This window comes from Elgaria multicarinata, chromosome 6 (genome assembly GCF_023053635.1).
Source record: "Elgaria multicarinata webbii isolate HBS135686 ecotype San Diego chromosome 6, rElgMul1.1.pri, whole genome shotgun sequence".
In the NCBI taxonomy this organism is placed as follows: Eukaryota; Metazoa; Chordata; class Lepidosauria; order Squamata; family Anguidae; genus Elgaria; species Elgaria multicarinata.
The window spans coordinates 22113271-22141066 of record NC_086176.1 but is presented as its reverse complement, the minus strand read 5'-3'; the positions used below and the strand labels follow the sequence as shown (position 1 = coordinate 22141066).

General features: G+C 42.6%; 1 protein-coding gene across 1 annotated transcript; it reads left to right on the top strand.

The window, feature by feature from the left end:
• Window positions 1–6500: 6500 nt before the first annotated feature.
• AMTN (amelotin) lies at window positions 6501–27336 on the top strand. The gene is made up of 10 exons (XM_063128517.1): window positions 6501–6554; window positions 10528–10572; window positions 12419–12475; window positions 14973–15056; window positions 16510–16593; window positions 17894–17950; window positions 22297–22392; window positions 24757–24792; window positions 26140–26166; window positions 26837–27336. Exons 1-10 carry the CDS (start codon window positions 6501–6503, stop codon window positions 27293–27295), a joined length of 999 nt encoding a protein of 332 aa, XP_062984587.1. The 3' UTR covers window positions 27296–27336.
• The last annotated feature ends 460 nt before the right edge of the window (window positions 27337–27796 follow it).

Sequence of the window (27796 nt, the reverse complement as noted above, 5' to 3'; positions counted from 1 at the left end):
ACCAGACATGACCAAGCAATAAGCTGCAATGACCAATATTTCCAGCCACAAGTGGGCAGGTAAGCTGGACCATTGGAAGACTTTGTCAGAGAGAGAGGGAGATTGTTTAAGGCTTTGGTTTGCAGCTTTGGTTTGGCTGCAATGACTTAGAGAGAGAGACAACAGAGGCTGCACAGACAACCCAGAGAGACCTGTTGTAACTTAGCCCCATGGTACTGGCATGCAACACAGGGCATTAGAAAGAGGGTCTCAGAGTTGTGTGTTTGTGCAGGAAGTAGACAGGAGATCAAAGTCTGGATGTGTGAAGTGGTGCCAATGCACAAGCCTTGAGAAGCTAATGTATGTAAGTGAGAAGTGTGAATGGGCAAAGTAGTGTTCACTGCCACAACACCCACCCTAATTCAGAGTAGAGAAACTTGTGACAATCGTACATAAGTTTTTTAAAAACTTGAAATTTAAAAATAAAAAAGTTAGCCAGCTGGCCAGCCGGCAGCAAATCCCATTTTACAGCAGCAGCAGCAGCAGCTTGCAACGAGTGAAGATACAGTCAGAAAAGATATTTGAAGAAACTGGAGAATGTATCACGCAGTGTATAGCAAAAGCTTCAAAGTACAGCAAAAAGCTACAAAAGTAGGAGTGAGTGAAGTTAATTTCACATACATTGAATGTCTCACTTGTTCTTTATTTCAGTGATTTTAAGATTAAGATGTTATGTAGAACAGGTTTGTCTTAACTGTGTGCTGTGAAATCAGATATGTGACCAAGGCTATGTTCGGGTGAGTACACACACACCCACCCCATAGTGCTGGACACTCCCCCTGGGGGCCGACCATGTTGTCCTCCTTTTTGGTTTCCAAAATATGGTCACCCTACAGTTCTCAGCCAAATTACTTCGCAAGGCCAGTGGAGGCAGAGGCTGGAATGAATCTATATCTTCAGCTAAAACAAACAAACTCTCAGTTGTAAACAGAAAAAAACACAGCCCACTCTGACTTTGGACACCATGTGACGTTGGGTTCGTATGAGGGATTTACGGAAAAGAATCCAAAGCAATCAAAGCTCCCATATGGCAAACAAAACAATGTTTATTTCTCCAATGCAGACCAACTGCCAAGCAAACAGCAGCACACTCTGAATAGAAGGAGGACTACTGACTCCCAAACTTTTATTACTTAAATACAATTCAGCTGTGCTGGAACACACTTTATCTTAAAAGAACATTACACCATAGCGTGCATTTGTCCCTCATTACTTCCTCTTTTGAAAGAGGAAGTAAACAATGTACACGGGGCCCATTCAGTAGGGCGTTTTGATCCCGCTGCTTCTCCTGCACACAGCAGGAGATAGCAGCAAGTTCTGCCACACACACAAAAAAATTGGACTTAATGGATTGTGTTTTGTCATGAAAAGAAGGCTAGAAGGGGCAGAAGGGGCAGGGCACACAGATGATGTCATGAGAGGGACCCGCAAAAATCCATGAGTGCCCAGTAACGAGTGTGCAATAAAACACTCATCTGATGGAGCTCTAAGTCAGTTCATATTAAAATGCAAAGCAAACAAATTTCTCTAACTTGCCCAGGTATTCACAGGCACAGCCCCTTCCACATGAAAGCCTATGGGTGAAGAATGGCAGGGTGCACGTGAGCTCAAGGCTGGTTCTGCCATTGTGCCTCATGTATGATGCACCTGCCCAGGCCTTGTGTGAACAGACCCTTTATCAAACAACTAGTGTCCTGAAATCCTGACTTTGGACCAGTGGTGTCACTTGTGCAGAGCAGGGGTGCGGAACCTTTCAGCCCAAAGGCTGAATTCCATTTCCAAGAAGCTCTCAGGAGCTGCATTCCAGTGGTGGGAGGGGTCAAAGGCCAAAGGGGCAAGGACAGAAATATGAAAAATATGTGTATTTTAGCTTAAAGCTCTTATTGTCCATAATGCAGCCTTGGGGAGGGGCATTTTAACCATTTGGAATGGGTGGGGGGACTACGCAAAAGCTGGGAATCCTCCAAACGGTGATTGGGAGGAAGGAAGTGGAGCCAGGGGAAGGGCCTTCTGTGGACCTCTGGAGGAGCAGGTTTGGCCCATGGGCCTGAGGTTTTGCGCCTCTGGGTTAAATGAATGGAGTGATTACAAATGCACAGGGGAACCCAGGAAGGCCTTAAACCCCGGGGGAGCTACCAGGAGTCAGAGGGCTCATCTACACCAAGCAGGATATTCCACTACGAAAGTGGTCTGAAAGCAGTATATAAAAGGCAGGAGCCACACTACTGCTTTATAGCAGTATTGAAGTGCAGTGACAAGTGACACATCTATACCAAGCGCGATATAACACTATGAAAGTGGTATGTGTTATGGGCACCAATACATATATATTTAGAGCTATATAAATAAATAAATAAATAATAATAATAATAATTATTGTCAGTGCACTTCAATACCGCTATAAAGCAGTAGTGTGGCTCCTGCCTTTTATATACCACTTTCATACCACTTTCATAGTGCAATATCCTGCTTGGTGTAAATGAGCCCAGAGAAGAGAAGACGCCCAGCTGGATGGTCAGGGCAGGGCAGAGCTAGAGCAGGAACGCAAGGAGAAAAAATACTATAGAAGAGGATCAGGAAAAGAAATGTTTTAGTGCCCAGACTGGTCAAGAACAAGGTTGAACCACTGAGTCTTCTATGTGAAGCAGCAGATGCCCACAGGAGAATGGGCTTGCTATAGACCCAACCTCCTTTCAACCTCTCTTTATCTCCACGGTGAGGGTGGAAGGTGGAAATCTCTTTCTCTGTTCCCCTCTGCAGCAAAGCTCATCAAGAGCAGCCATGGGTAAAGCCCAAATGTGGAGTCTGCCCCTCGCAATGTATTATGGTACCAAGACTAGCTGAACTGATTTTGATGGCCCATTCAGTGCTGTGAGTCAAGGTGATGCTACTTTTCTAGTCACTAGACATGCAGGAAACCCTTAATTGGCAACGCAAATCCAACACTATTTTAGAAGATCAGTATGGGATTAGGTGCCTCTTGAGAATCAAATGTGTGGATGGGTTCATGCCCATTATGTGTAGTTATGCTAAGTCTGTTATGAATCATATTTTTGCTTACTGCACACTTCTCTAGAGAATAGCCCATTTATTACATGTAATTCTTAACCTAGATGGGAAAGTTTAGTTTCTTTGCAATCTAGAGAAAAGTTGGAGAAGTAAAATTATACACCATCAGTCAGATCTGTCATTTTCCACTGTATTATCACAAACTAATTAACCATGTTTTCTGCACTGCTGATGCTGCATTTATCTCTATTACAACTTTTTTCTTAAAAAAAAAAGAAGAAGAAGAAGAAGAAGAAGAATCTGAAGGACATGTTAGCCCTGCCTAGACCATTAATTATAATATGACGGCCAGTTACCTGATTCTGGAATTAGGTGTGGGTTTGGTGCAAGAAGAAACTCGTTAAAATATTCACTTTTTAAAAAAGTAAAGATTAATCAAGAGAAGGCAGAGAAGGTGACCACCAAACCATGTCTGTAGACAGCAGAAAAAGTTAATATGCTTATGGAAAAGTATAATCTGTTATGGTGAAGAATTATAAAGAAAACCTCCAAGCAGCCTTTGAATTCCATGTATCTTGGTTTGTAAGGTAAAGGGGAAAAACATACATACTGTATATGTTAAATGCACTACTCTCTGCCAGTAATTAGAATTAAATCCAATGTGTTTCATTGTTTTTTGTTCTTTGTTCTTTTGTTTTTTTTCCTTTTCTTTTGTTTAATTTTGTTTTGGAAAATCAATAAAATCTTTAAATAAAAAAAGAAAAAGTTATTATGTCAACATGCATTTTCAAGAACTGTTTTGCTGCTGAAAAACAATCAACTTCAAAAGACCTAGTGGTAGACACAGGGTTTTAGGCCCAAACTGAAAGAAATACATGATTCTGGTGCAGATCCCACTGAGTTCTGTGAGACTTCCAAACCTGTGTGGAATCAGGTTGTGAGCAATTTACAAAACATGTTGCAGGTAAAAATATTTATTTATTTTATTTATTTACAGTATTTATATACTTCTCGCCATTCAAAATTTTGTAGCGGTGTACGAGAAAAAATAAAATAAACAGAATAAAAACACATTAAGATAGATTTTTAAAAGAAGCAAAATGCAAAGTCATCAAGGGAAGGCTTCCTGGAACAATGATGTTTTCAGGAGACACCGAAAGGAATACAAAGTTGACGCCTGTCTGACCTCCAGAGACAGGGAATTCCATACGAGGGGGGCTACCATGCTGAAGACTCTTCCCATAGTGGACTCCAATCGGAGGATGGGTCTATGTAGAACCACCAGAAGCATGCTCTCAGATGACCTCAGTGACCGGGCAGGTTGATAGGGGAGAACGTTCTCTCCCAGGTATCCTGGTCCCAATTTGTTTCGGGCTTTGTACACTAGTACAAGAACCTTAAACCTGGCCCTGAAGCAAATTGCTTGCATTGCTTCCATCCTGAACTCCTTCTTGGTAGTGTTGGGGATCTGTGGTGCTGATGGGAGTGTGCGCTGAAGGTGTACCTCACCCAGGTGACTATTTATCCTAGGGCTGGCCATGGGCAGGAGCCTTGCTTCTCTTCTCTTCCTCCACTGCAGACTGATGGAATGGCTCATGCCAGGTGACAGTTAATGGAGGCAACTGATGACACCTGATGGAGCTGGCACTTGAGCCGAGTTCATGTAATGGCCTTGCTTCCCTCCACCCTCCTAAAAACTCAGTATCACTACTGTCCAGCTAAGCTGTTTGAACTGACCCAGAGAAGAACTTTGGGGCAGGTGGGCAAGGAATGCTTGCTTTGGGATACAGCTGAGAATTATGAGCTCCTCACACTTCCCCACATGCATCCAGTTTGATAGCTCCTTTACTTTTTAATTTAAGCAACAACAACAAAATCTGGGGAAAGAAATATGTAACATGCAGTGTTGGCCTTTTTGCAAGTTAACTCAGTAATTTTGATTTGACTTCAACCGTCAAGTCTCATGCAGAGGGCTTTCCCAGACTACTAAGGCACAAAACCCTTTGCTTTAAATATGGATGCTGACTGAAAAACTGGATGAAAGGATGAACCACACCTGTAGCAGTCATGCAGTCCTTCATCATAGTAGGAATATGTGTACAGAAGCCTCCTTCTGAGTTCCTATGCCCCCACCCAGTGTGTTGGGACATCCGTTTGTAGAACCACTGAGGTCCTACAGAGGAATAATCACACTTGGGCCTAAGCTACACCAAGCAGGATATTACTAGGGCCTTAGCTAGACCTAAGGTTTATCCCAGGATCGTCCTGGGGTCATCCCTGTTCATGTAAATGACACACAGGATATCCTGGGAGCAGGCAGGGACGACTCTGGGACAACCCCGGGATAAATCTTATGTCTAGCTAAGGCCACTATGAAAGCAGTATATAAAAGGCAGGAGCCACACCAAGCAGGATACAGTGGTATGAAAGCGGTATGTGGTATGTGTCAATGAGCCCCAACAGTTTTCAGTGCACTTCAATACTGCTATAAAGCAGCAGTGTGGCTCCTGCCTTCTATATACCACTTTCATACCACTTTCATAGTGCAATATCCTGCTTGGTGTAGATTAGGCCCTGGTCTGACACTGGGGCAGGGTTTGCCTTCCTTGTGTGACACCCCTGTCCACCACTGAGATGAGATTGCTCCTGAGGGTCAAACTAGACATGACGCCATTCATACTATCAGCATGAATGGGTTTTTACAAGCACATGTCCTGTGCACATTTAGACAGAAAAATGTCCCGCAACTCCTGCACCCCCAGCCAGCGCATAGGTCCAGCATAGCGTGGCTGTCTGGGGAATGCTGAGAGATGTAGGATTGTTTTCTGTCTAAACATGTACAGGATTGAGCCTGAAATAGCAGGTATGGGGGACCCAATCCTTTTGGGACCCTGCCATGGGGTGAAGGGAAGGCTTTAAACTTTTGCCTCCCGCTACGGTCCTGGTCTAGATTGGGGCTAGATTGCTAATTGTGTGAATGGTGTTTTGTGTAGCCTGGCCCAGGGTCTGATATTTGTTACAATGCCATGATTTGGTTTAGCCCATTCCATGTGCTGTGCTGTTCCATCTCAGTAAGAAAAGATTTCCCTCAAAAATACCACAGACATTCTGTGACATAATGATACTCAGTGCTAATGAGATGTTGGGCACTGTGTGAAACACAGATGATTACGTGTGGGTTCTGCTCTGATGACTACCCACCTGGAAGAGGGTTTAAATGGATGCAAGGGGACGGCTGCGTCTCAACAAGGTTACGGCGACCGAGAGGAGAAAGAACTTCAACGAAAGAGCAAGGACAAAATTATTATTTCTTCTGAACCTGCAAGACGACAGCACGGTAAGAACAGCTAATAATGCCAAGGTAGACATTTGCATTGGGAATAATGATACCTGAAAGGCAGTGGGGAAAAAAATAGATTTCTGATTCCTTCTCGCAGGTACCAATTTGAAATATGAAGATTGTAATTCTGCTCCTCTCTCTTCTGGGACTGACATTCTCCTTACCAGTAAGTCGTTTTTAATCTACTCAGCTTGCGTGTTTTAGCCACACACACTCCTAGCAATTTAAAGCAAAGTATACTGGGTATATCATATGGCATAGGCTTCTGGCTGATCTTGGAACCGCCCTTGGCCCTAAATCCAAGCCTCCACCTAAACTGTCTGCCCCAGAAGCAACATGGCTCACTCTGTGCAAGAAAGTTAACGTCATGCTCCAAGTATTGCCAGGTGCAAAAATTTCACATTTTCCAGACTTTTCCAGTAAACAGTGTTTGTGTATCCCAAATGTCAGCATTTTGGGTGGCTTGAAAATACTTTAGTCATTTGGGGGTACTTTTCTCCTCCCCCCTCCGCCCCCCCCATTCCTAAGGAGAGATTTAGACATGTCTTGATTTCTCACTGCTCTAGCAATCGTAGCACCATGGATGCTATATGTGCAAAATTCCAGCTTTCTGGAAAAACCCAGAAATACCTTCCTCAATGAAGGGATAAAGTTTCTAAGGGCAATCATGTGAGTGTCTCCCTTTCAGACCTTTTCTACACCACATTTCAGTTTTCTGGCTGGTGTAGAAATACCTTAACCACATGGCTTCTTACAATTTGTGTGCAAGTGTGTGTGTGTGTGTGTGTGTGTCCCCTTCTGAAGGAGAGGTGTAGAAATGTCCTGTTTTCAGACTTTTGTTGCAATCAGGGTGCCTTCACATGCACCAAATTTCTTAGCTCCAGCTCATCAGGAAGCAGCCTAACCATTTTTTATACTCCAGCACATCGGGCAGATGGTGAGATCTTTCTTTCTGTGTGTGTGTGTGTGTGTGTGTGTGTGTGTATGTGTGTGTGCGCGTGTGTGCGTGCGTACGTGCTTGCATGTGTGCATATGTGTAGATTGTAAGCCTATGCGGCAGGGTATTGCTATTTACTGTTTTACTCTGTACAGCACCATGTACATTGATGGTGCTATATAAATAAATAAATAATAATAATAATAATAATAATAATAATAATAATAATAATTTTGAGAGATTGACAGGGATTAAGAATAAGATCTCCAGGGAAGAGACAGTTTGGTTGCTTAATTGATGGGCAAAGTAGTTAACAATAGGAAAGTCAAATAAATAAATGATTTAGTGTGCAATCCTATGCATGTTTAGACAGAAAGGAAAGGAGGAAAGGAACCTCTCGCGCAAGCACTTGAGTCATTGCTGACTCCTAGAGGGACGCCTGCTTTCGCTGACGTTTTCTTGGCAGACTTTGTAGTGGGGTGGTTTGCCATTGCCTTCTCCAGTCGTGGCTACCTTTCCCCCAGCTAGCTGGGTACTCATTTTACCGACCTCGGAAGGATGGAAGGCTGAGTCGACCTGAGCCGGCTGCCTGAGAACCAGCTTCCGCTGGGATTGAACTCAGACCATGGGGAGAGTTTCAGCTGCAGTAACTGCCGCTTACCACTCTGCGCCACACGAGGCTGTTTAGACAGAAAAAAGGCCTATAACTCCCAGCATTCTGGGGAATGCTGGGAGTTGTAGGACTTTCCCCCCTATCTAAATGTGCATAGGATTGTCTTCTTACTTTTCAAACCTTTTACATGAAACTTCCTTGCACATTTCTCTTATTTGTGGTACACCCTGTGTTGAATGTGCATGAACACAGACATAATATAGCTAGAGACGGGGGCAGAAAGGGAGAACAGGTGGAACTTCTGCCCTGACTCTTTGTTGTTATTGCTTATGTTAATTTGTAAGCACCACCTATGTTAATAGTACCACATCAGTAGCCCTATTCAGGTGTTTTTTAAAAGTGCTCAATGAATGCAGAAGGGAGGAGAGTAAGGACAAGCAAAGTAGCTCCACCCCTTCTCCTTCCCTGTCCTCATCACTCTCCGCATGTGTAGGAATGGGCAACCATCTGTCAGTGTTGGTCTCTCTCAGTTTCCCATTTTTCCATTGTTAAGTTATTATGTTTTATTATTGCACAACACCTTGGGAGGGCTTGTGTCCTGAAAGGTGGGCGAGATTTTAGCATGCTGAGAAATTTTTTAAAAGTTCACATGAAAATTGATATGCATTTTTGTGTACATTTTTTATAATACATGCATGCAAAATATATAATTTTGGCTGAGATACATTTTATTTATTTATTTATTTATTTATTTATATTTATCTATTTATTACATTTATATACCACCCCATAGCCAAAGCTCTCTGGGCGGTTTGCAAAAGTTTAAAACCATAAACGTTAAAAACAAATATACAAAAAGTTAAAACCATCAAAAGCATAAAAACAACAATATCCATTTAAAAAACTATTCTGGGGTCAGTTAAAAACTCAGCATATGTTGTTATCTGCCTGGGAGAAGAGAAAAGTCTTGACCTGGTGCCAAAAATATAACAATGTTGGCGCTAGATGAGCCTCGTCGGGGAGATCATTCCATAATTGGGGGGCCACCACTGAAAAGGCCCTCTCCCTTGTTGCCATCCTCTGAGCTTCCCTTGGAGTAGCCACTCGGAGGAGGACCTTAGATGTTGAGCGCAGTGTACAGGTAGGTTCATGTCGGGAGAGCCGTTCCATCAGGTATTGTGGTCCCAAGCCATGTAAGGCTTTATATGTTAAAACCAGCACCTTGAATTGGGCTCGGAAATGTATTGGCAGCCAAGGAAAGCGGGCATTTATTTGGCAAACAATTTCCCTTTGAATTTTATTTTCATAAACATATGTGTTTTTGTGTACACTTTCCACTCCTATGCACATTTTTGTACACATGCTTTGACAGGAAACTCCACGGCAAAGTTTGGAGAAGTGCAACTTTTGAAGGATTACTGAGTTTCGTTTTGTAAATTGGTTTGAAAGGGTGAATGGATTTCTTGCCCATTCCTACCCATCTCTTTTATCTGTGGAGGTTCTCAGCGTGATGTGGAACCCTGCGAAATCAGAGTTATACATTGCCCGGGTCGCCTCCAGGGATACAGAGGTTCCTCCTGGACAGTGACAAGGCTGGGGATGGAAGGGCCACAGCTAGCGTGCTCATCCTTCCTCTTCTTCCTCAGCATATGAAGGTCTGGTACCCAACATTTTGTCTTAAGGCACAGAGACCTTAGTAAAAACTCAGGCTGCCTCAGTTGTGAAGGGCATGCAAGTGTGTATTATTTACACCAGTGCTTTTAAAATACATGGCAATAACAAGGAAAGGATCAAGGAGCTCATGTCTGAGTATCATTTTAAGGAGCATCAAATGATACAGGCATGTTCCCTTTGTGAATGACCAGGCACCCTTTGAAGAACTGGAAATATATGAATTCGCCAGGACTAGGAACAATTTACATCTGTAAATGCCACATTAAAAAGTTGATTGGCAGCTCTGTGTGTTTGCACTTGATTTTCATCTGCTAATTTATGCCATAAACATCACGTTGCAATTCACAAAGCCATTGGCGGCTGCTGGCTCAGATTTTGGTGGGGCTGTAAATCCAGCCAGAACTCTAAAGAAGCTATCTGAGGTGCTGAAACCTACCACCCAAAGTAGGTTCAGCACCTTGGATAGCTCCATTCGAGTTCTGGCTTGTTCTGACTAAAACTCAGATTGGATTTACAGCCCAACTGAAACTGGGGCCTCCAACCTTTACTGACAGAGAGCCGCTTTGGACATGACATGACACAGCATTACAAAGCTCTAGAGCTGCTTGATCTTAATTTATTTCATCGTACAGAAAGGCTGTGCCCATTTCTCTAGCTCCCTCCTCTCTGAGATTTCTCTTTGCAATGCTGGTGTAATGTTGCTACCCCTGATGTCACGTGGAGGATGTTGCCATGTGACCGCTCTCATTTAGAGATGCCCTAGCAATCGTAAGTTTTAGGAGCTACTGCAGCATATCTTACTTTGATGAATTGTAGTGATTTAGCATTATTAAATGGTAAGTACTTCTGTTAAGAGCCAATGTTCAGCTCTGTTTTTGGTAGACTTCATCTGGAATTTATTTCCTTCCTCTGCAGGTCAAACAATTTGGTAGATACCTTGCTACAAGCAACAGTAGAGAAGTAAGCAATAGAGGATGCATGCTTATTTTATGGAACATACAAGGAAAAACAAATAAAACAAATATAAGATAGCTATGCTGGTTCATGAACCCACCCACCCCCAATATTATAGAAATGGGCAACTTGTGGCCCTCCAGAGGTTTGGGCCTACAACTCCCATGATCTCTCACCATTGGTTATGCTAGCTAGGGCTGATGGGTGTTGTAGGCCAAAACATCTGGAGGGACACAAATTGCCCACTCTTGCTTTATGCGGACTGACAAAACTTCAGTAAAACTGTGCAAGCTTTCGGGTTCTCCAGAACTCTTCATCAGGCTACATGGTGCAAAAAGCCTACAGGGAATTGGGTATGAAGTAGCAAGAAGGAGAAGGCCAGCCCATAAGCTTTTGGTGGCCAAGGCAGAAAATCCAAATGGCATCTTTCCGATTCCTCCAAATTAACAAGGAGCAAAACCCACCAGGTGGTTCTGTGAAAGCCTAATGGAAGTGAATGGGGGCTACAGTGGTGCTCGAGTGGGAGAACAACCCAGTTGAGTGTGCCCCATGGGAGAGATCGTTCCACCTCCCTTTCTGCCTCCCATAATTGTCCTGATGTAAAGATGCTTGAGGTCTCTGCCTCAACTTGCCTGATGGTACTGCTAGCTGCAGATATGGGATTTTTCTCCCTCGTCTACATCCTCCTATTGGTCCTCCTATTCCAGAGCTGGGGAACTGTTTGCAGTCTACAGGGCAGTTTGCCCCCTCCTGGTCACCAGTGGGCCAGATAATGTGAGGAGGCACAGTCCCACCTGTAACTCCAGGGGCAGGGCCCCATTGCCTGATGTCCTCAACTCCCTGGCCAAAGTGCTCTCTGGAGCTTCTCCAACCTGCACTTCAGCTGGGGTGCTTCATTCTGCCCGGGTTCTCCTTGGCTAGGGAAACCCAGGCGGAGCTAAGTCCACTTAGGCACTGGCTCAGTCATTCTCCCAGCCCAACTCCCTTCTAAGTGGCTGGGGCTCAGGAGGGGGGGGGCTGGAGGGGCTGTCCAGGTAGGCCAAATGTGGCAAGACAGTGGTTCCTCATCTCTGCCCTATTCCATCAAGAAAAAGGACAGCGATCAAGACTACAATGCTGAACACCAGCCTTCCTGAACCTTCCACCCTCCAGATGACATGGACTACAGCACAAATCATCCCCATCCAGTATGGTAGTCACACTAACACCACTGCCTGGGGGATGATAGGAGTTCTCGTCCAACACATCTAGAGGGTGCCAGGTTGGGGAATCTTGCGGTACACAGTTAAGCAGTTTTCCAGGACAAATCTATGTATGTTTACTCTAAGGAAAGTCCCACTAGATGCAATTCCTAGTAAGTATGTTTAGGATGGCAGCCTCAATCCCACTTTTATCAGTGGGATTTCAGCAACTTGTATGTAAAATTGCTGCCAAAATAGGTACTTCAAAGCATAGTCAGTGCATCAGGATTGTTGTTTCCTGAAGAATCTTTCACTTCTTTGATGTATTATCACTGGTGAAGAAGATTCTGCATAGTCAGAAGTGCTAATCATGGTGTGGATGTGTTCTTTTCTTGCTTTGAAACAACCAGAGCATTCCCTCAAAGCCTTCGTCGAAAAATTTGTTTTAATTTTACTGCTTATTCTGTGGACATTCTAGATAATTTTCAGCTGAAATGAGCCGTCTCTCAGTCTTAAGTGTACGTGCATATAATAAAACAGCTACAGTACAATGGAAAAAATGCAAATAATGATAGATCATACTGCATGAATTGTTTACATCACTCCAGTTATAATGAAGAATTCAGATCATGTTACGCAATGCATGAAACTGTCTATGATTCAATTGCCAGATATTACGACTGATGCAAAGGTACAAAGCCATGGGAAACATTCCACAGCAGACACAGGTACTGTCATCATCTTTAAAATAACTTATATTGGTGTGTAAGATGGTAAAGAAAAAGTCATGTTTTAATTGTATTGTATTTACAATATCTAATAATAATAATAATAATAGTAATAATAATAATAATAATAATCACTGCTGCAGAATAAGGACATAAGAAGAGCTATGCTGGATGAGACCAAGGGTCCATCTAGTTCAGCACTCTGTTTATACAGTGGCCAACCAGCCATCGGCCAAGTATGAACAAGCAGGACATGGTGCAACAGCACCCTCCCACCTGTTTCCCCAGATCTGCTCTGTATTCCTGTATGCTGGCTTTGATCGAACAAAATTTATGACTTTATAATAATAATATCACCTACATTGAAATGTTAAGGGTAGTTTGGTGGGGCATAAGAAGCACCCAACACATATGACAATGAGGGATGGGTCAAGAGTTCAAGAAAGAAGCACTTGAAATGTCAATGTCCCCCTCTCATTGAAGGCCCACTTGGAGGTGGACAAAGCCCCCTCTGAATTTCTCCCAACAAGGAATGTATAGATTTTGTTAAATCTTTTTTGTTTGTGTTTCACGGATTGCCAGGTGTCTTTCATTCCATCATCCACTCCTTAACACAACTGGATTTTTTTTAGGGGGGTATGAGCATTTCATTCTATTTGCAAAAGAGCACATTGGCATGAATGCACATTAGTGCATGTGCACACTAGTGTTAATGCTCAACAGCATAAGTGCAAATTTGTGCAAATCTACCCCAAATGTTAAAGAAAATGGTCAGCAAGTCTGTGGAATCTGCACAACTTGGAAAAAGCTGGTCTGTTGTGGAATCCACAGGTTAGATTCATAGAAATTGGGACTCATCAGTATCTATTGCAGTTTTCTCCGACATCCCTAGCAAGCTCATAAAAACTATTGCAAAGCAAATCCAGATGTATTATTATTATTATTATTATTATTATTATTATTATTATTATTATTATTATTATTATTATGCAAATAGGAAAAAATACTCCTACATTTTTACAATCTAAAGAGTAGAACTCTTGGATTTTAATTCTTGTTTCAGGTGAACTTTGGTGACATTGCTACTACTCATATACACTTCCATGAGGCTTCTTATCTCTTATCTTCCCTACTTACTGGAACCTCTTCCCTCAGCCTGATCCACAAAGCGATTCTTGTCCCTAGTGTCTGGTATGAGATTTTAATCCCTAGCAAACTGACAAGTTCCCCTTCCTTCACAGAAATTGGATTACAAACATTCTTTATGACATGCATTTCCCCCTCAGGCTACAATTCTATACACATACAAGATTGTAAAACCCGCTGAACTTTCAGAGAGTTACTTCCAAGTAGGGATGGACAAATCTGTTGATTTTGCTTTCCCCCGTATTCTTCTCTCTCTCTCTCTCTCTCTCTCTCTCTCTTTCTCTCTCTCTCTCTCTCTCTCTCTCTCTCTCTCTCTCTCTCTCTCTTAATATATCTTTCCATCCTGTTTACAAAGGAATTTGCAAAAGTGGGTGTGTTCTTATGAAACAAGTAACTGAATGAAATTCTTACCCATCCGTACTGGCCAAATTCAATGGATGCATCTGTTCCTAGCATGGATAGGAGCATGTTGTACCTGCCTGCCATGTAGCAGTTAAAGATAAGGAGCCTGTCAGAAAAAAGAGGTAGCAACCCAAATGCAGCACCATAGAGATGGCTGAATATACAGGGATTCAAACCAAGGCTTTTAAGAAAATAAGCATTCGTACCCTTGGACCTGGATGGATGAAACTGCTGGTTTGGGGTGTCTTTAATCTCAACTTCTTTCCATCCAGTTTGTGGAGAACTTTGCTAATGTTGGTAAAGTCTTATAAAAATTCCAAACAAAATCCCTACTTCCACGTAAACATGAATTGCATTGCAAGTAGTTGAAATGGTCACAAACAATATTCCACATGGTTACCCTAGCTCACTTAGTTTGTCTCTGGTTTCACCACTTCAAGTGCAGTGCAATATAGATGCCAGTGTTTGTATAATAATAATAATAATAATAATAATAATAATAATAATAATAATAATAATAATTCTTACCCACCTCTCCATTTTGATCAAGGCAGGGAACAACAGTAAATGTAAAATACATAATGATTAGTATTATAAAATAATGGTGGCAGGAGCAACACTTTTGGAGGAAAGTATTTATTTATCGATCATCAACTTTTACATATTACCTTATCTCGTAAAAAGCCATCAAGGCAGTATTTAACCACTTAAAACAATATAGCCGTAAGATAATAAAAATGTTAAAACATTAAAGTACATATTTTAAAGGCTGAATTGAAAAGATGCATCTCACCCTTTCTAAAGGCCAAGGAAGTATGTTTTGTATATCTGTCAGAGGATGCTTATATTTATCAGAGGATCCTTTTTTTTAATGAGCAAATATTAACCAGTTGTTTTACAAATAAATAAACCATACATTTCATTATTTGTGTTCCTTTCTTGATGGTAGCCAAGGCCAAATCCTGGGGCTGGACTGCCTCCAGCGAAACTGGTCCCAGATCAGAATACATTAACAAATCAGCTGCCAAATGAGGTAAGTGAGATGGGGGGAAATCGTCTCAGGTGTCGTTGCTGTGCAGCATGTTGCTATGGTAGTTGGTACCCCCGCCAGCCTCCAATCAGCAGGTCATCTGGCTTAGGAAGGAATGACCCTGGAGAACATGCCTGACTAGGTAGATGAAACAGGATGCCGTAGGTGGGCCGAGTTCAGAATCCTTGTGGTTTGAGTTAGAGGATGCGAGATGCTGCAGCAGGCACATCTGGTTCAAATTCTAGAGGAATGGAAGCAAATGATGCTTCCATTACTGTTATGGTTGACTACATGTACATCTGCTTTCTGGTTCAAGACAAGGGAACCAGGTGCTGTACGGGAAGGTAGCTCTCTCGTAATGCCCCTATAATTTGTGCTACTAAATTGGCTGTGCAGGGAGGACACAAGATGGACTAAATTAAATTAAGATTTCTGGAGTCTAAGTAAGCATTCCAGCTCTTTCCCTCTGTACTGCACATGGAGGGGCTGAAAATAATAATAGTGATTCTGGATCTGTGGCAACACAAACACATTCCTATGGCAGCAACTGGTGGATCGGGTCAGTCTCATTCAGAATCAGAACTAGGATTGAAAGACTCTAGAGGTCCCTGCCAGTACCACAGCACTAGGACGTATGTGTGTGCGTTTTTAAAGCTAAATGCCTTGATTCTAAACTCATTTCCTTGGAAATGAGACTTGTCAGCTTCAACCGGACCTACTTCTGAAGCAGTAGATTTAGGATTACAGCCAAAGACTTTTCATCATGACTGACTATGGCTTTGATTGTCATGAAGAATATCGGAGATACATTTATTTTGTGTAATTCATAGTCAACGCATTGATCATTATCAGAGATGCATTTGTTTTGTGTAATTCACAGTCAATGTCATTGATCATTTTAACTATGCTATCTATATCCAGGCTGCAATGCTATGCACTAGTGGTGAGTAACGTGGTGCCCATGGTAGCAATGTGCCCCTTGACACTTTTCTTGATGCCTGCCAAGTTGCCCTACCCATCCCACTTATTTTAAGAAATTGACACTTTTCTTATCAGCAGCTGGGATTGCGATGAAATAGGTTTCTGTTGGTGCTGAAAACTCTGGGTTTAAAGGTGTGATTTAGTAGGATCTGGAACAGATCCTGGAACAGATTTAGTAGGATCTTTGCCCTGTACTGAGTCTTTTTGTGTAGTTACTTGTTCTTTGCTATGCCTCCCATGACAACCATTTTACGGTGGTGCCCAGAACAGTTTCTCAAATTGCTAAATGTGCCCATAGCCCAAAAGGACCTACTCCTGCTATGCCTGGGAGTAAGTCCCATTGAACTCAATGGGGATTACTTCTAAGTAGATATGTACAGGATTGTACAGCAGGTTTGTCCCAGCATAACTGTCTTGCCAGTGTATATTTTTAGAGGAAGTGTTAATCAATAGGATTCTTTGTCACCTTTTTCAGATTACTCCATTTGAATCGCCTTTTGCAAATTTCCCAGTGTTTTCCTCAAAACTTCCATCAGAGCTGGGAAGTCCGAATGTGCAAGTAAGAAAGCTTCTTAAAGGGCTTTTTTTTAGATCCACTTGTCCTATCCTAAAAGTAGAAGAGAAATATGTTGTGCTTTTCAAATTGGTGACAGAGATCTAACATCATTTTATTTCAATAAATAGAACTGTTAAAATGAGACATCTTTTGATGGGCAGGGCTTCTTTTTATCTTTTTCAGTGTTTTCAAACAAAACTGAAGCACACATTATGTTCTTCACCGCTGTGAACCATGCATCAAAAAGCCACTCAGTAATAAGTTTTAAAAATGAGACGTCTAAATGATATAGTCACCAAGTGAAAAACCAAGTCAGATAAAATATAGAGTTGTTGTTATGAGCTACTTCTGTGTAAATATTCTCAGGTAGAGTGCTCCAGTGTTGCAAACATAGGGCCTGTTCAGACGACACGCTAAGCTATGGCTAGGCTGCTAACCCGTTTGCAGCAATTGGTTAGTGAGTACGTTTAAACTGTGGTTATGTACCACTACAGTAAGGAATGGTTCACAAGACATGCTAAGTCATGGTTTACACGACATGCTAAGCCATAGTGTCGTCTGAACATGGTCATAGTGTCCTGAACTGGTACAAACTAATATTATAAGTACTTGATATCAGTGGTGTGGAACATATGGCTTTTGAGATGTTGTTGGACTACAAATCCCAGCATGGGCAAGTATAGCCAATGATCAGGGATGATGGGAATTACAATCCACCAATATCTCAAGGGTCACAGGTTCCTGTCCCTGCGCTGTATAAATAAATATTAGAATATAAATATTTTGATATACTTCTAGGTTGCAATCCTATATTTCAAGGGTGGGGAATTTTAACCCGAGGACTGAATTCATTTTTGAAGAAGCTCGGGTGTGTGTGGGTGCATTCCAGTGGTGGGTGGGGCTTAAGGAAAAGTGGTGGGGGCAAAAATACAAAAAAATTCTAGCAGATTTTAGTTTAAGGCTCTTTATTACTCAGAACTAAACCTTGGGAGAAGCACTCCACCCTTTTGGAATGGGGGAAAACTGCACAAGAGCCAGGAAACCAGCAAATGACTGGAGGTTGGGGGGAAGGGGTGGAGCCAGGGGTAGGGGCATGGGTTTCTGGGGAACACCATAGGCCTGGATCAGGATGCTGGGAAGTCCAGATTTGGCCCCCAGGCCTGAGGTTCCCCATTCCTACTATACCCACTGAGTAAGCCCCATTGAACTAAATGGGACTCACTTCTGAATAGACAACGTATAGGATTGTGCTGATGGTCTTACAACAATCATTTTAAACAGTCAGTGATGTTTTGTGTTACAGAATGTTCCTGCCTTCAACCTACCACTAACCCAGATGTTACCAATAGATATTAATTATGTAAGTTCTTTTTTGCTTTTTTTTTAAAAAGCATGCCACTTTATTTGATTTCACAGCAAGATTGTTGCTTAACAAAAAACAAACAAACAAAAAGAATGTAAAGAAATATTTCCCATCTCAATGTGTCTTGGCTGGGACTAAATTTGATGTATATATTGCAGTTCTGGGATAAGAAGACACCAAAACAGCTGCTTCTTAATAAAGGCATTTTATTATTTTTTAAAAGAAAAGTTAAGATTATGGGTTAGGTCCAGCCTTAGTCATATTCAGAGTAAACCCATTGATATCAATAGGACTTAAGTCAGTCATGACTAACTAAATTCCACTGTTTTCACAAAACAAAATGATCTCCAACGATTGGATTAAAATCCAGGGGTGGGTGGATTCTAAGAATTGGGAGAAGGCATATATCACCTTTGGATATGAGGCGGTGGTGGAGGGCTTTTTTTCTTACTTCCTTGACTATGGGAGGCAGCCATATTTGTTCCTCAAGAATGCATCTGGGAATGATACTGTGTCATGATACAGAGAGCCAGTGTGGTGTAGTGGCTAAGACGTTGGACTGGGAGTCAGGAGATCCAGGTTCTAGTCCCCACTCAGCCATGGAAACCCACTGGGTGACTTTGGGCCAGTCACGGACTCTCAGCCCAACTTACCTCACAGGGTCGTTGTTGTGAGGATAAAATGAAAAGGAGGAGGATTATGTACACTGCCTTTTTTCCTTGGAGGGAAAAAGGCGGGATATAAATGTAATAAATAAATAAGTAATACAGCATCATTCCTAGGGAAATTTTGTTCTGGAAATGCAGAGAGGATTTTTTTGTAAATAAATGCCCTTAGGAACCTCATATTTAAAGGTAAGCCCCTTTCCCTCTGAAAATTCATAGAATTTTTCTGTTCCCTGGAAATTAGCAATATCACAACCTGCACACACACACACACACACACACACACACACAGAGACTTTTGCAGGGAATAAATGATTCTATAAAACTGGGGTGTAAACGTTCAACCCAGCATTATTCACAAGCCCCAGAGAAGCTGGGTTGACCCCCTTCTGTTTCAGGCCTGTGCTGAATATATAACTGATTCTCTGACCTCCATCCCACCCTGATTACTGCTGCGTTGCTTTCGTTTTTAATGTGCTGACTCCTGTTTTGCATTCTCTCATTTTAATGACCCATTTAATTGATTTTATTGATTTCCATAAGAGTAACAATAAGAGGAGGAAATGAATAAATAAATACATAAGTAAATAAACTGTGCAGACGTACTAATAATATAATAATAACTACAGAGAAAGCACAAGCAGAAAAACCGAAAGTCCAGGAGTTAGAAAAAAATAGTTGAGATTATACCAGAGCAGCCATGAAATTACATGAGAAGAGAAGATCTGACCAAACAGCTCATGAGATTTGTTGAAAAATAAATTAAAGTCTTCCACTGTCCAAAATTGAAGCTGACCTTAAAAAGAGGCAGATCTTGTGCAGGTATCCAACTGTGTCATTCCAGACTTATGCACAAGGGGACAATGTAACTGAAGTTACATTTGCACAAGTTGTGCAAGAAGTGGGTGCACAAGCTGTTGTGTATTACGCATGCATAAGCAGTTGTGCAACAAGTTGCGCGTTATGCTTGTAAGCGTAACACGCAACCAATTGTGTGATGAAAAGATTCAGTAGAGCCCTGCTGGCGCTTTTTGAGTTTGTGAAATGACACTGTTGAATATTTATTTCATTTGTTTATTTATTACATTACTAGACTGCCTAATAGTCTAGTAATGATTTTTGTGAAGCGCCCAGAGAGCTTTGGCTATTGGGCAGTATAAAAATGTAATAAATAAATAAATAAATAGCCAAAACTCTCTGGGTGGTTCACTGAAGGCAAAACTACATGTAGGGATGTACCAGAATTTTGTTCCTGATCACAAACCAGGCAAACATGTCCCGCTCACAACCCTGAAGATGAATGCAAGCAGGAGCATAATTCTCGGGAAATGTTCACAGTTTCGTGAGTTTGCATTTGCGTTCGAAAGTGCACACTCAAAATGCAGATTTCCTGGCAAAAGCCACGTTCTCACTCTTTTGTCTATGGGAGAAATGCACCTTTGGGGAGCGTGCTTGGAAAAGTGCAAATTTTTCATGTTCGGAAATGGAACGGTTTTCCTATTCAGGGGGAACAAATGCTCATGTTGAGGAGTGAGTATGAAGCATGACGAGCATTGAGGTGGAAAATTAAGCAATCTAATGAGACCAAACATTGCTCATTCTCCCATCTCTAACTACACACATTAACAACACTAACTAGACCCCCTCTTTTTTCGGATTTTCAATTTTTATTATTTTCTACAGAACAAAATGAAACAAAACTTCACAAACTTAATAAACAATACAGTACAACACAACTTACAAAAAGCACACATACAAAACATATAAGGCCATATTCCATTTAAGGCATTCCTCATGGCAGGCATAAGGGCTGTCTATTCTTACTAGTTAGTTCCCTAAATATCATAACTTTATATCATTCTTATTTTACTTTAGCCAGTTCATTATTGTGTATTAAGACCACAGATTATATGTGAAATCCACAGACATATAAATCATTTTTCCAACTCTTGCAAATATTCTATCAGAGGTTTCCAGTCCGATACAAACGAGTTTGTTGATTTTTCTCTTATTAGCGCCATAAGTTTAGCCTGACCCCCCTTTTTTAAAAGTGTGCCTTCTTTATTTTATTTTTTAAAAAATGGCCACTTTTATTTTGAAGAAAAATCTACCATGGGGCTGTAGTCTGGAACATGCTCTCAATCCACATTGGGGGCCCGTTCCAGTTTCCTGCCTTTGCCTGACCCCCCTCCCAATTGCTGTTTGCTCCCAAATGAGCTGTTTGCAGCAAACTGTGCCGTCAGGGCAAGCAACAGCTCCGGGTAGGGGGAATTTTCAGCAGGAAGCCTGCACCTGCCTCCCCTGATCTGGATGTTGAGCGCATTCTGAATTGTGAGTTTGCGGCTGCTTTTTCTTCAAAATTAAAGTGGCCAGATTGGGCACCTTCCCCCCACCCTGCAAAAAAACCCCAAACAAACAAACAAACAAACAAACAGCATCCTTCCCCAACCTGGGCAGGATCTACGCTACTGCTTTATAATGGTTTATAATGGTTTTGACAACTGTTCAGGCCCTGAACACATTCCATATACTGTTTTCAGAACGTTTTCAAAGTGTAACATCCTGTTTGGGCCATGGCTAGACCTGCCGATATCTCGGGGATTGCCCCGAGATCATCTCTGTGCGTCCACATGATGGACAGGGGATCCTGGGAGCAGGGAGGGATGATCAGGCCTGGGATATCGGCATAGCCTTTAATCCTGCTTTTTCCCGTGGTCTTGAGATGATCCCGAGACCGCAGGATGTGTGGCCGGGCATCGCAGTTTTGTCCCAGCTCCTCATGAGTAACTGCAGGGAGCCGGGAACTGCACACGGGGCACAGAGCTCCTCTGTCCCCATCGGGGTGGGGTGGGGAAGCGGGAGGGGTTTTTTTTGTATTTTTTTTTTACCTTTTCCCCTTTAAAAATACACAAAATGGTGGCTGTGATGTCCTCTTCTCAGGATGTCACACACTGCATGTAGACAGAGGAAGAGATCTCACAATCATAAGTTCATTCCCCCTCTGTCATGCTAGACCACTAGGTCTAGCCATGGCCTTGGTGTAGATCTGGCCCTGTTGCGCTCCCAGTATTCCCAGTCATTCACCATGCTGGCTGGGCCTGATGAGAGTTGAAGCCCAAAACATCTCGAAGGCACCAGGGTGGAGAATATTAATGTAATTTGGTCCCCAGTGCCTTTAGTATAAACAGGTAGGTGTGCACGGGCAACAGAACAGCCAAGCCTGTTCATGCCCCTTGGGTGGCCCAATGCTCTGACTGAAGCCTCCTTCCCAGAGGATCCTTTCTATATGCTGCAGTTACCATTTTCTATCCACTGTTCTGTTGGTGTTCAGAAGAAAGAGGTAGTGCCTGACTCCCTGAGCTTCAGCCCCCGGACCCCACCTTGCCTTGCCCCAAAAATGGGACAAATAAATATATTCTTGAGATTCGACAGCATATGAACCGCAGTAGTGGCAAAGCTTGTGGGTTGTGAGCCATTTGGACAAGAGGTCAACGCCACGGCACCATCTGCCATGCTTGTCTCTGGAATTAAAAGATTTCCTCTTCTTGCCCGAAGTTAGGAATTTTAATCAGATTTTTACACATTCTTTGCCAACAGTGGAAAGATACATTGTTGTTTTCTCATCACTTTCTGTCTTGGTTCCTAATAGTTTCAAATCCTTCTCTGTTTTTCATGTAGCTTTCTGCTTTGTTAGCGGCATTATACTCAGCCCAGACCCTGCCCGTAACAGGCGGTGGAATGACTGTACCACAGCAGCTGCTGCCACCACCACCAGTAAGTATTTTATAGCACTTCTAACTGCCTAAGGCCAAAACAGATATTAAGTTAAATGTGTGACTAGCAGTTATGTTAGCATTTCATTTTTACTCTAGTGTACGCTCAGGGGCTCCAATTCAGATCTTAAAACCTCCCACCCACACTGCTAGGACCCTGGTCCAGATTAGCAGTTTATATCTGTCTGTACCCATCATCTAGGGATGCCAGAGAAATCTGCATTATATTCAAATCACTTCAGATTTCTATAAACTGCACAGATTCTGCAAACTTGCGGACTTTTTTTTTTAAAAAAAAACTTTCCAGAATTGTTTGCAAATTTTCTGATATAAAAGTTACTGGAAAAGATGCTACCAAATATGTTTGCATTTCTGTTGCAACAAATAAATAAATAAATAAATATTATTATTATTACATATGCCGTTAAAAAAATCCCTACAATATTTTATACATCTCTGATCTCTCTTCAGCCTTTGCTGTATAGCACTCTTTTTTATGTGCGCTCTGTTCATTGACTGTGTGCTGAGCTTAGGAAAATACGCAAAATGTTACATGGCAACAAAAGTCATGTAAATTGCGGCGGACCTTTTTGTGTACTTTTCTAAACGGAGAAAAACATCTGATCCCGTCAGAGAGCAAATGACAGAATGAAAGATCTCTGACAACTCACAAAATTCTGACAGAACAGATTAAACAAAATCGGTCCTTCCTTTTTCCACCCTTCCCCAGTTTGGAATTGATGGAATTTGGAATTTCTGTTGGTGTAAGTGATGAAATACAATACCCAATTAAAAAGATTGGTGAACTATTTGAGCACTGGATAAGCTAGCACAGCTGCAGGTTGGGAACTGGTATGTCAATGGAAACAACTTCCTAATCTCTTTTTGAACTTCCAAGTTTTGTGTGTGTTGTGTGTGTGTGTTTTATATAGCACCATCAGTGTGCATGGCAATTTTATAGGGTTGTATCCAACATTAGTCTTACTTAGAGTAAAATAATTGAAATGAATGGGACTTAAGTGAGGCTGTCATTGGATATAACCCATGGGACACAACCCATAGAGGACAATTATTATTATTATTTATTTATTTATTTATTTATTTATTTATTTATTTATTTATATAGCACCATCAATGTACATGGTGCTGTACAGATTACACAGTTAATAGCAAGACCCTGCCACATAGGCTTACAATCTAATAAAGTTGTAGTAAACAATAAGGAGGGAAAGAGAATGCAAACAGGCACAGGGAAGTGTAAACAGGCACCGGGTAGGGTGAAGCTGACAGTATAGGGTCAGAACAAACTCAATATTTAAAAGCTATAGGGAAAAGAAAAGTTTTTAGCTGAGTTTTAAAAGCTGTGATTGAGTTTGTAGTTCTCAAGTGTTCTGGAAGAGCGTTCCAGGCGTAAGGGGCAGCAGAAGAAAAAGGACGAAGCCGAGTAAGGGAAGTAGAGGCCCTTGGGCAGGCGAGAAGCATGGCATCAGAGGAGCGGAGAGCACGAGCGGGGCAATAGTGTGAGATGAGAGAGGAGAGATAGGCAGGAGCTAGACCGTGAAAAGCTTTGAAGGTCAACAGGAGAAGTTTATGTTGGATTCTGGAGTGAATTGGAAGCCAATGAAGAGATTTCAGAAGTGGAGTGACATGGTCAGAGCGGCGGGCCAAGAAGATGATCTTGGCGGCAGAGTGGTGGACAGAGACCAGCAGGTCTCTGCCCCAAGAAGCATACAGTCTAAAAACTGACATGGGGCAGGGACACAAGAGAGGAGTGGAAGAAGAGGCGGGGTAAGTAGGGTAGCAACATGCAGTTGCTTCATTTGCTCTTACTTAGGCTTAACTACAGGCAGCCTGAGTTGCAGTGTGGCAGCTTTCCCCAGGTTGGGGAATGATGGGAGTTAATGTCCAACCCATCTGGAGGGTACCTGGTCGAGGAAGACTGCTGTAGGGCACAGGCACCAGGGGGTAGTTCCAAGGCTTCACAGAAATAGTGGGATTCAAATGAAGCCAGAGAGGGGGCGTCGCACAGGGGTTCCAGGAGGCACTTCCAAGCTCAGCTTTTCCGTGCCAGCTAAATCAGCTTCATACTAACTTAAATACATTAATGGGGATCATAACATTTAACTTTTACCCAAAGAAGTGCCAGTTCCATTAGGCAAATCTACATGTATTCATGCATCGTAGCAACTCATAAGAGGAAAGGCTTAGCAACTCGTAAGGAACAGGCTTAACACTGAAAGAGCAGCGAAAGCAGGCAATTATGCCCTCAGATGAATACAAAGCCAATTTCCCCATCAGATTTATCTATAATTAACCCAAACTTACCTTAATAAGCTAAATGTAATTATTACTACTTGTCTTGCAGATGTTTCCAATTATATTTGCACAAATGGGTCCACAGGTAAGAAGTGAGCCAAAAGTTTTTTTTAATGTAACAAATCGCTTGGGTCTTAAAAATGTAGATCTCTCCCTTTTTGCTCAAGACGGATCTGCTCGTCATTTATTAAAGATAGAGTTGGAAGGAAACCCAATGGTTACCCAGTCCAACCCCCTGCTGATGCAGGAAATCCACAGAGAGATGATCTCACCACCCCGATGCATTTTAGAGGCCAGTTCAGACCCAGTTCAACCTGCTTTGGATCTGGATCCGAAGCGAGATTTGGACATCCGAAGCAGGACAGGTGTTACGGTTTCCTGGGCACAAGACCAACTGCGAGTCTGTAAGACTTCCTCCTCTCCTGCTCACCCCACCCCCAAACCCAGCAAGCCGCTGCCCCCTGCCTGCTGAGACTTACCCAACAGGTCTGCTCATGCCTGGTAACCATCCATCCTCCCTGAGAGCCACCATTTTTATGAGTTGGGGGCTCTCTATTATCCATATTGGAAACTGCAGAAAGGCCCTTTATGTCCGCCATAGTTTCCAACATTAGATTTCTGACAATCAGTATAGACAATACACAGCCGATGGCCTGACTTGGTATTAAACAGCTTCCATCCTATGGGCCTTATCCTGAAAGAAAAGTCAGTGGAGGCTGTGGCCCCAATGTCAGTAGGGCAGTGAATCTGTTCTGGCTTTCAATCAGAAATAGTCAGAACTCTAAAGGAGCTTCCACACCTTGGATAGCTCCTTTAGAGTTCAGACTGAAACCTGGAGCGGATTCACAACCCCACTGTCGGATTCATTGAGAAACACACAGGGGAGTACTATACATGGGGATAATTTCTCCACCTACAAACCTGGCAGGGTGTTTTCTCCCAAGATAAAGCAACAAAAAACAGATACCAACCTGTGCTAAATAGCCAGTCACTGGAGTAGCTGACAAAACTGAGTTGTGAATCAGGAAGTCCATTTCAGATCTTGTGTCTGCCATGAACTCATTTAACTACAGTAGCCTAACTAATCCACCACCTCAGTCTCAGCCCCGCAATTACAAAGTGAAGTCAATAAGATTGACCTATCTTATTATGCTGTGATAACAGATGAGTAAGTATGATGAATGCTTTGAATGCTCAAAAAGCAGTATTGAAATGGTAGGCATAATTACTGTTACTAGTCTCATCAGACATCGTTATAATCATCATGCCTGTCATTATTATTAGTCTCATGGCACTATTTCTAATACTTATAATGGCTGGTTAATGTAGATCGTTTTAGAAACAATTTCTAATGTGTATTTTTTAATTCTTTAAATTAACTTTAATATTTATTCTATCCCCTCCCCCTCTTTCTCCTTTGTTGTGACTGTAGGGCGCAATGCTCAGTTCTGAAGAAATGGTAAATAGTTCACTCTTTGATTTTCTATCTTCATTTTATAGTATGGTTGGTCAGAATCAACACCAACCTGTTTCCAGCCTAGCAGCTGGTGAGACATGCTAACTTCTGTGCAAGGGGTGGGGAACAGGTGATCCTCCAAATGTTGTTGCATTCCTTAAGCTACAGCCAGCATGGCCGTTGGTCAGGGACTATGGGAATTACAACCTTAACCCCAACCCTGTTCTATGGCCTCTACCATGGAAGAGATCAATGAAGCATCCCAGGCGAAGGAGGTGTCCAACTGGATCCTCCTACAGTCACCAACAGTGATTGGTCTGGGTTGAGGGTGAAATATGGACACCCAGACCAGAAAAGATTCCCCATCCCTGCTCTGAAATGTCCAAAGTGGTGCTCTGTCAGTGGAGGCTGGTGGCTCTGATTTTGGTGGGGCTGTGAATCCATTCCGGGTTTCAATAAGAACCAGCAGAATTCCAAAGGGGCAATCCAAGGCACTGAACCTATTTTGGAGCTGTGGTTCAGCACTTTGGAGAGCTCCTTTAAAGTTCTGGCTCATTCTGACTGAAACCTGGAATGGATTCTCACCGAAATCGGAGCCAACAGCCTCAAATTGCTCTCTGTAACCATCCAACATCCTGACAAACGTTCTGATGCTTTCGTCCCACATTTGCAGACACCGTCACAGGTCTTTACTGGACTTCTTCTCCCTGGCATGCAAGGAGCCTTGTTCCCTTCAGGCCAGTCTGAGGCCCTGCCTGAAGGTCAGGAGGAACTTCTTCCAGCAGGGCAGGCAGGATCCAATCAGGGCAACCCTCCGTTCCCAGAGGGCACAGCAGCGGGCATCCAGAAGGCTGTGCCCACGATGAACGAGGGCTTAAGCGAGGTGGCAACTGGCTCCTATCCCACCCCCTCTGGCTTCAGGCAGCCAGGTGTTGTGACCAACAGCGTGTTTGCAGAGCCAACTGCTGGCATGAAGATGGAGCCAAGGGAACTCCGTGAGCCTCCGACGTCTCTCGTAAGACTCGAGAAGGGCAATAATCAGAAGCATCACAACCCGTCTCGGTCACTTGTGAGAGGAGACAGCCATGTGCCAACCACCACCGTGGAGAGCAAGCTCTTGAAAGAGCCATAAAGGAAGACCATCCAGTGCCATCTCTTCGGTACACGGATCGCCACGTACGGGTGCTAACACGTGCGTGAGAACAGCTGTTAAATTGGGGCTGGAGTTTGAAAATGTGGGAATTCCCATTTCAGAAAGGGCTACCATTTTTAAAAGCTGAGCAGCAGCTCTATAATAACCATGCCTTGCAGCAGCACATTTTCTGGCTGTAGATTTTAATGGGAAATTAAATGCAATTCATACACATAGATGCACATTTTTCTGAAAAAGTTTGCTAGCGTTGTGCTTTTTACAATGAGATTCTTTTTCATACAAATCCCGTCCATTCACATTCAAGGGTGCCATTTAGGAAGGGCTACAAGGGTTCTTGTTCTTCCCTGCTTTCAGATCCCATGTGATTCTTTATTAGGGAGACTCTATCTGTGGTCAGCTCAGTAGTTTTGCAGCCTGAGTGACTCTTGTTCAGGGGTGTGGAACCTCAAGCCTATGGGCCAAATCTGGCCCACCTAGGGC